Consider the following 10,173-nt stretch of genomic DNA (forward strand, 5'->3'; position numbering starts at 1 on the left):
AAGAAGAATATATGCAGCGTATTATTTGTTGAAAGTGTACTTCCGATTTGATTTGAAACTGTCTCATTGCTATCTGTTTATCAATAAAAGTTTGAAAATAAAAACATCTGGTGGTAGATATAAGATGCACGATAGATGTTTAAAAGTCTTGATGTCTATTTATTTATAATTAAGAGGAATAATTTAAATGGTAATGTCTTTACAAAATTTAAAAGGTAGCAAAATGTTGTCATATAGAAGAAACATAGAAATAAATATTTTAATTGTTTAAATGATGTTTAAATTACTTTTAACATTGTCTTCAAAATAATGTAGGATTCAGTAAATGATGTGAAGAAGTACTCAGTTGGCATTGGGCCAGCTCGGTTTCAGCTACAGTACATGGGCCATTATTTGATAAGAGAGGAAAGAAAAGATCCAGATGCAAGGGTGGAGGATTTTATCCCCGATACTTGGCAGGTAACAATGTAAATGCAAATGAAAAATCTGTGTCTTTATATGAGTACAGGAATTCCTCAGTATTACAACTGTATATATATCTGGCACAGACTTTTTAAATGTTGAGTTATGGTATGTAAAAATAGTTACATAAAATACTCAATGACTTTTTCTCACTTCAAAAAGTAGACTTTTCACATATACCATTTAGCTGGAAGAGATCAATTTACTATATACATTTGAAGATTAAAGACATTTATGTTATCCAGCTGTATTACTTTGAAGCCCCCTTCCAATTTTCTCCATGTCAGTAGGATTTCATACATAAGTATGTAAACCGACACGGAGAAAATTGGGTAATTAACACAGATGAAGTAATTGTTTAGATATTTATACATTACAACTACTGTTCTTCTATACATATATATAAAATGCTTATGAAAGTTTATAAATTGGGAGGAGATATATTGATTTTTTTTTTTTTTTTTGCGGAACCAGGGATTGAACCCAGGCCCTTGTGCTTGCCAGGGAAGCACTTATTCCACTGAGACATCTCCCTGGCCCTGATAGATTGAATTTTTCGTGTACTGAGCATATACAATTGGTAGTACATTGAATATATTTGCTTACAAAGTTGCACTTTTATGTGCTCAGTCTAGTAGATTATTAGAAGCAGACTATATCCAGGTTAGCATTACTGTAATGAAATATATGAGGGAGTCTAACTTTACAAAGAAGTTTATTCACATTACAGTTCTGGAGAGTCAATGTTTGAGATCAGGTGGTCTCATTAGTTTGGCCCCCAAGGGGGCTTAACAACAGAACAGTATGACATCATGGTGGGAATGCATGTGAAGAAAACATCATAGCTTCAACCAAACAAGTAGTGAGAGTGAGGGGAGGCTGGCTCAGGCCTTTTACGTCTATCCCAGCTTGAGAACTACCCATAATCCCACAGGAACCATCTTCTCTAGGGTACTCTGAGAGCCCTTGAGCAGTGCCTGTTAGTAAAGATTCCCAAAGCTCTTAATGCTGTAAGCTGGGGACAAAGCTTCTAACACAAGGACTGTTTGCAGGACCCGAAAGCATAATGCAAGCCACAGGATGGACTTCACCTTCCTTTCATTGATGAATCATGAGCCACTGTAAAAAATTTTTTTTTTTATGGCAGGCTCAACCTACCCTGGAGGCAGGGCTGGTGCAGAAGGTGGTGCAGGGGATCAGAACATAGTCCCTGCACTTGCCCAAACTTGCTTAAACAGGTGCTTCAGCCTGCTGATATATCTTGCCAGCCATGTAAAACCTTTATGCTGCCTTTCCATCAGTAGGAGGATTAATTTCTTATTTCAGTGCAGACTATAAGCCTGGCAAATGTTCTCCATTAACTGTATGCACACTGTAACTCTCTAATGCCCACTTTACTATGCAGTGTGATTGGGAGTAAACCTAGACTTCACAGGAGTGTATGCTGGGACTAGAAGGTAGTTTCCCATCTTCCATACTTCATAGGTTTCTAATTCTTTTGACTAGTCATCATATTGATGAATAAAAACATAGATTGTGGAGGGGAAGCTCCTACTTGACCTCCAGACTAGGCACCTGGTATTCTATATGGGAAGTAGAAAATGGATAAGACACTTAAAATTTTGATATTTTTCCTACCTGGTCTTTTTTTTTCCAATAAAAATGATATATTTGTTACTTCTGAGAATGTTCTTTCTCAAAGCCATTCTGCATTTACTAAATGACAAACAACTATGAAGAAATCTTCCCAGTAATAAGATGTTTGGTTCAGACTTCCACTTTTCAGGAGTAAAACTCAACTTTCAGATACTCAAAGGCAAAAAAATTGTATCCTCAGAGAGAATTATGTGTGGTCTTCAGATATCTAAAGTTTTTTTTTTCTGTGTAATTGAATCTTTCAAGTATTCCATGTGCTATGTAGAAAATCACACTGGAAATGTCTGGTTCGCTAACACATTGTTTATGCTATTGAAACAAATTGTATTCTGAACCCTGCAGCGAGAACTCCTTGATGTGGTGGATAACTATGAGTCAGCAGTGATTGTTGCCCCAACATCCTCAGGCAAAACCTATGCTTCCTACTATTGCATGGAGAAAGTGCTGAAGGAGAGCGATGAAGGGGTGGTTGTGTATGTTGCACCAACGAAGGTAGTGCTGTAGTTCATGTCATTTGCTGTCTTATTACTGAACCTCCTTTTAAGAACTTTGTATGGGATCTTCACATAATAAGTCTATTTCATTTTCTTAGTACAGAGTCTCACTATGCATCTTTGACTTGTAGTGAGCCTCCTGCTGTACAGCCTCCCAAGAGCTGGGATTACAGGTGTGCACCACCATGCCCAGTCTCCATGGCATGTCTGGGGTGGGGCTGGCATGGCATGTGATGTGGGGGATTGAACCCTGGTCCCTTAGCTTGCCTAAGCAGGTGCTTAGTTTGCTGGGCTATCTTGCCGGCCCTAGTTCACTTTATTTCTTAACTTGCAATTGTTTGTTCCAGTTTTAGAGTCTAAGATATCACCTTCCTTTGAACCATTTAAAAAATAATCTAGTCTTGCAATCTTGGGTTTGAGCCTGATGCTTGAACTGAGAGGAGCACTCACAATTTCTTTGGCAGTGCAGATTACTAAGGCTGTGATACTGCTTCTGCAGGGCTTCCTGGAATACATCTGACCTGCTATTAGGCATTGGGCACCAGCAATTTCTCAAGCCAGCTTACTTTAGCGCATTTGCTTTCTGTTTAGTTTTTCTTTATATATTAATTTTATTGAGAAAGAAGTAGCAATGTGATAGTTTCAAAACAGGTCAGTAGGACAGTTACAATAATTAATACATTGCATATTGTTGTCTTTCTAGCAGTAATTCATAGTACAAGATTTAGACATGATATCTTGTCTAAACACTATCAATTCAAAACTTCCTTCTAATTGAACTGAGAGCAAGTGGCTGTATATCTATGTATATATATATATATATATATATATATATATATATATATTTATATATATATATATGTATTTCACTACAAAATGGTCCTTCATTTATATCCCCATTTTTTTGATTAGTTTTGTTTAGTTCTGCCTAGTTTAAATTCAAAAACAAACAAACAAACCACCCCAAACCAAAAACAAAACCAGAATGATTTTTGTCTTGTAGGAGGAAGTGTGATTTGTGGGAAGTAAAAGCCTGCATCTCCTCATTCACAAGTTTGTATTTGATGTGGTTCCTCTGTAGAAATTTGGCTGGAGGGATTCTACATCTAATTCATGTGACTTCCACCTAAAATGGACTAGACTTTTAGTTTTTTTGGAAATGTGTAGTGTTGCATGATTCACGAGGAGCTTGAAAAACAAATTGACATGCGTGATTAGTTGAAATGAATATTTTATTTTTGTTGTAGGTTTGTGTTTTTCACAATTACAGAAGCCCCAAATTACCATTTCCAGAAGTTTAGAAACTATATAAAAATAAGATCATTAAAAATGGAATTAGTAAGTTGAACACAGAAAATATTGGGAGTTTACTCTCCTATAAGTTTAAGTCTACTTCAATTCTCTGCAAGTATAGAATAATGTACATTCTCTTCACTTTTCCAAAACTTGGATTGACATTTAATAAATTTTGTGCATACATAAGTGAAAATTACCTTTCCATGTTTAGATTAACATTTTGGTGATTAGCGATTTAAAGGGTGCACTTTAATGATGATATTTGAATAATGAATATATTTATAAAGTACTTATGGATGCATCTACTGTTTCTTTTGGAAGGGGTTGGATATTATTACTAAGTCAAAAACTTTGTGTAACAAACATGTTAAATTTTTTGACCTAAAGGATAGTGAAATATTCTTTCATTTGTCATTTTTTTCATTTAATTTATTCTGGTTATTTTAATGACAATAATAAAATCTTGACATAGTCAGAATGATCAATATTTTCATTTGGGATTTTTGTGTGTGTGCTTAAATACATGAAAATATCACCTCCTAATATGTTTATGGTTGAATTATGAAATTTTACATCTTCATCCAGATGGATTTTCAACTTTTTGGCATCAACTGTGGGAGGTATTTGTAGGTATACAAAATCCACTGAGCAAGTAATTAGCTTGATCCTGAGTGGAGTTCCACTCATTCATGTATATACTCAACTTCAGGCATCTAAGATACATCTCTAAACAAGAACGACACAAGTCTACCCTGGGTACCCCTCACTTGAACTTCATTCTGTGATACAATCCATTTTTCTCTAAGTGTTGGCCATCCAAATATTACGTTATTCATATGTTCTATTTTTTTCCATGCAGATAACATTTTAAAATTTTCTGTCAAGTAAAAATGTTTCCACTTTTTTACTTCAAGTTTATGAATGAGGCTTATAATCTTCATTTAGTAACTCAGAGGGATTGTTTATTTTATACTACTTAAAAATATGGGTGGAATAAAAGGCTACTAAGCTTTCTGTACATCTAGCAGGACATACTCTTGGACAATTACTATTGTCCCTTGACATTTCCCTTATTTCATTATGTGGCTAATTATCTGTTTCCTTGTTAATCAGGCCCTCGTCAATCAAGTGGCAGCAACTGTTCAGAATCGTTATAGCAAAAATCTGCCAGACGGCCAAGCTCTATGTGGTGTTTTTACAAGAGAGTATCGTCATGATGCGCTCAATTGTCAGGTAGGGTGTGTGTCCATTAACAAACTCGATATGAAGTTATGTGACGGTGCTGATACATCTCTGATTAGCAGTCCCAGATCTCCATAAGTCTTTATGAAAATAATTTTCATTAATTTATGAAAGGCAAAAAGGCTTTAGAGAAAATGTAATTTTGTTATACTCTGAAGAGTAAGAAACAGAATGTATCTTTTTCTAAGGACCCTTATATTTTGATTTCACATTTTAGGTACAGTTCATTATGCTATCATGGTTTATAAATGGATTAAAACTGGTTGTAAGAATACTACAAATTATAAAAATTACCCGAAATTTTGAACCTTAATTATGTTTTCTGCAAAGTACTTTTGAAGAACACTAGAAAATATGTATTAAGAAATTGGAGCTTTGTTAATTATACCATAGATAGATTTCCTCCTTATTAAACTTGCAGATCAATAATACAGAATAAAGAAAAAGTGAATGCATGATCAGAGGACACTATGTAGCAGACATGGAGAGGTACTACTCAGATTGCCTTTCATGGAAGGACTTGCTGTCCGGATGTGAGGATTGTGATGGGGACAAAAGCCAGCTATCTCTGGATCTGCTCATATTGTCCATATCCTATAACTGAGCTCTGCATGTGTGCAGAAGTGGCTTGATGTAGAAAGCCAGATAGACAATATTCACCCAGAACTTCTGGGTACACTGGCAGATGCTTTTCCATCTGTAATTTGGCCTAGTTCTCTGCCCAGTACTGGTTTCCTTGTTGATTGTCAGTCAACATAATCCAACACAAATCCTGTGGCAGGGTTAGATTTCAAAAATTCAAACCCATGACAATGAACATTTTCTATTTTCTAATGCTGAAGCCTTATTAAAGAGAGTAACAGATGAGATGGAGGTGATTAGAGTATGTCATTTGCATGTTTGCAAATGTCACAAAACATTAATTTGCACACTCTTAAATTAAAACTTCAATTTTGACACTTTACCACTTTTGAGCTACAAAAATGAAATTTCATGTTTTGGACTAATACATCGTAAGTTTCATGAAATAAATACTCAGCAATAACATTACATCCTAGTTATCAGCAGCTACATATGTGACCCATCACACTATCATACTTAGTTTTATGACAATGTGTACCTACTAATATATTAGTTAATAAAGTATTATCATTTTTAGGTACTTGTTACAGTGCCTGCCTGTTTTGAAATTCTGATGTTAGCTCCACATCGCCAACAATGGGTGAAAAGGATTAGATACGTTATATTTGATGAGGTAGGTTTTGTTTTACTTCTTCAGGTTAATTTTCTAGATTATATAAACACCATAACAAAGATCTTTGATACGTCTCCAATCTGTTTACTGGAATTTAGATCAGGGCAGAGAGTGTTTCTTTTTTCTGCTAAATTCCCCCAGTGAATCATAACCAGTCTTCTGCCTCCCTTTCCTTGTGTGACTCTGTAGGGAATATTAGTGCAACTTTTCAACTCTGTGTGCAAGAGGAAACTTTCACTGGAGAAACCTGTTGGACAAAAAGCAGAATTCAAATGCCATGACATGATCTTTCCTACAAAAATATTTCAAAATCAGATCTTTGATTTTTTTAAGCAGAAAATTTGAATTCTACCAGTACTGTCAGCTACATATTACAATATTGTCATAAAAGAAAATATATGGCACACACAAGCCACAATTCAAGGAGGTTAATTTTCCAAAGTATGTATGAGGATGCCCACGAGGGTTAGTGAAGGGATACAGAGGTAGTGCCTTGCTCCACTGCATAAAGAGACAAGGTAAGGAAGTATTTATTTAAGGGCTTCACATTGGATTATAAAAACCCACCCCATAATTTTCTACTATAAATCTGTACTTTGGCAAAATAGTAGCTGGTTGTGCTTCTGCCTGGTAGGTATACCTGGAGGATACAAAAAGCAATCTTGTGTTTGCCTACTTAGTACCATAAACAACAAGGTACGTGCATATGTGTAAAAGTATCAAACTGGGAAACTTACCTACATAATGCTCCATTTAAACATTTTTGCATATGTCTTCCTGAGCTTCACAGCAGATAAAATACATCTACACCATTCATCTGTTAGGTAAACATGCACTGTTCCACAGTGGAATGCAGGTGTGGCTCACAGTAGCTGGGCCCTGGGGGGCAGGAACCCACCTGTGCATTCACCCAGTTGGCAGATGAATGGTGAGGTGTGTGCAACACCTCCAAAGCAGCATCAGGTGTAGATTTAGGATTTGACATTTGCCACATGAGCCAGTTTTACTGTGACAGTGAAATGGAGTGTACATACTTAACAGATTGAAATGGTACAAAATGCTAATGCGACCAAATGGAATGATCCAGTGTTAGAACTACATCTGAAAATATGGTGATAATTTTGGCAGGGGTAAAACCTATTGGATGAAATGCTAGCACTGCCATTCAATGTTGGAAATTGTTGGCAACAGATGAAATGCCACACAAATGTGCAAAATACACAAATGATGAAATACAAGTAAAATGCTCTGTATGGACCAATAGCCATACTTTAAAAATGTACTTATTACGACACTTCACTAGCTGAACTGAAAGATTCATGGGTCTGCTGTATATAACAAGTCTTTCTCATGGTAACTGGAGGAATGTAATAGATTTATACATGTGGGCTTGAGCTTTGTAAAATAATGATGACACTGAGATTTGGCTTCCTTCAAAATCACCTGAGGTTTGTTGACATAACATCTGTTAGGAAAGAGAACTGATAATTTGGCTATTATCCGTTCATTGTTTGAGAGTCTTGTTTTAAGAGATGAAGCAATCTGAATACATGACTATTTATGAACACTTTGCAGCCTTTTATGATTTCTGTAGCTTTAGGCAGTAGATTCCAAACAAAACACAAAAATCCCTTCAAAGTATTTTCCAAATGTACAGTTGGAATTTTTAAACAGAGAATTGTATAGTACAATCTTTGGGCTTCAGAAAGATACAACTTTGGCTTCATATATGGCAAAGAAAAACAAACTGGTACTGCTGATGTCAACACTGCACTGCACCATGATGGAACTATTGATAAGCAAAGCTTGACAAAACAGAAGCCTAAGACAGTAGCTTTCTAAAACAAAACTAAAGTCAGAGCAGATGTTGCTGATGAGTTATGCAGAAACTATGATGTCACTCAAAACACAAAGCATTGGCCAGTGTTGTGTTTTTTCTGATTCTAAATATGTGCTGCATAGTTTGATGGTTTACAAAGATAATAACAAGAGAAGAATACCATAGAGAAATTTTCTTAGAAGATTGGGACTAGAACTCACAAGGGATAATTTACATCAGAAGAAAAACATCATTCTGTGCCAAGAATTTTGCAAAAAATGTGTCAATAACATCAGAGAGTTGACAGGTGAATAGGCAGGCACAGCATAACAAAGACCTACTATGACAACAGGAAAATAAAAAAGAAGTCAATTGTGCCTTATAAAAAAGGACAGAAAAGCAAAACAAATGTGCCATTGGTGTAAATGACAGTTGTGCATGGAACATACAGCTTGCATGTGTGAAGATTGGCATGGGTGTGAAAATTGAAGCAAAGATTATTGCTGTGGTAGGCTTTTATTTGTATTTAAATTCTAGTTAACACAGGTTTTTATTTTTGATGTTATCCTTTAAGTTTTACAGGCAAGTACATAGCTGATGTGAAAATGTTAATGTGTATTTTAAACACTAACTACATACTTGCTATTTTATTTTACGGATCTTATTTTCTTGTGAAGTACATGTTATACAATATAGTAGTAAATTCCTGACAAAAGTGGAAGACAAGAGAGGTGACAGCAATGGCCCGCCACCGAGGAAAGTAAAATATACATCAAGTGGGTCCTACACAAAGGTCACGAAAGCAAAATACATGCACAGTCAGCATGTGTGACATGTGTATGGAATGTGCTGTTGTCATTTGGAAAGACAGCCTTGGGCTTGATCATTGAAGTAAAGTTTTTTTTTTTTTTTTTGTATTTGTGTGTTAGAATTCTATTGGCATTTTCAGTGTAGTTCATATGAACTATAGGAACTTATTTCTGTTGCTCATTTTTAGACTTTGTACACCAAAAACCATCAATGGTGAAAATTTTAATGCTTTTTATATAAACACTGAATAAATGTTAAAAATTCAGTACTATATTTTAAATGTTTACTGTGGTCACTGTTTAGTATAATAAAACAGAAGAATTAATAATTCTTCAATAAAAATTTTCTGAGAATAAATGTGGGTATTATACACCAACTACAGTGAGCCTTTGACACAAAATTGGCATTATGCCCCATGGGGTTTTCTTAAACTCAAAAGGATGTTCACATGTAGTTGGCTGCATTATGAGGAGTAGTTTATTTCAGGAACATAGCTCATTCAAGAGCAACACTGGAAGAACCGAACTGGTGGAGCAATGACCTTGCCCTTGTTCTCCCTTGCTTTGATACCTTGCTCAGGCTTTCCCTTGACTGAGTCCAGTAAAACCAGTAAACGTAACATCCTCCTGAGGCAGTACATGCAGGTCAATTTCCCTAGGGCAGTGGGATGAAAACAGTACAGAATGGTAGGATCATATGAAGATATTTAGAAAAGTTGTTTCGAAACATCACTAAAAATATTTATTCAAGGAGTTTTAAAACACTTTGAAAAGATATACCCTTTTGTTCTACGGAGTTTTCAATTTGAAAGGGAAAACCATAGCAAGTCCATATTTAACTTACCTTTTACCTGTTATAAACTTAAAATTACCAAATATAATGTGTCTCTATTAGTTTGGCAGTAATTTAGGTTATTTATTTTTGGTTTATTTGTATACATTGCATGCTCCTTAAACAAAATTCAACAAATTTGTCTATGCAATTTAGAACCTTGAACTGTAGTCTAATGTCAATCCTCTGAAGTGATATAGCACCTGAAAGTTTCCCAATCTTATGTAAGGGTATAGCTGAGTGGCACTGTTGGCTGTTCTGACAGAGCAGGGGAAAAGTTTTATATATATACTTAAGATATATATATA

General features: G+C 35.3%; 1 protein-coding gene across 1 annotated transcript in view; it reads left to right on the top strand.

Moving 5' to 3' along the window:
• Ddx60 (DExD/H-box helicase 60) overlaps nt 1–10,173 on the top strand; it is a 134,808-nt gene that overhangs the window by 67,466 nt on the left and 57,169 nt on the right. Inside the window, exons 16-19 of the mRNA XM_012516703.2 lie at nt 316–459; nt 2,461–2,610; nt 5,022–5,141; nt 6,310–6,405. Of these exons, the coding sequence (XP_012372157.2) occupies nt 316–459; nt 2,461–2,610; nt 5,022–5,141; nt 6,310–6,405 (510 nt within the window). The remainder of the gene's footprint in view (nt 1–315; nt 460–2,460; nt 2,611–5,021; nt 5,142–6,309; nt 6,406–10,173) is intronic.

The sequence above is a fragment of the Octodon degus genome, unplaced genomic scaffold, assembly GCF_000260255.1.
Source record: "Octodon degus isolate 3935 unplaced genomic scaffold, OctDeg1.0 scaffold00121, whole genome shotgun sequence".
Lineage (NCBI taxonomy): Eukaryota > Metazoa > Chordata > Mammalia > Rodentia > Octodontidae > Octodon > Octodon degus.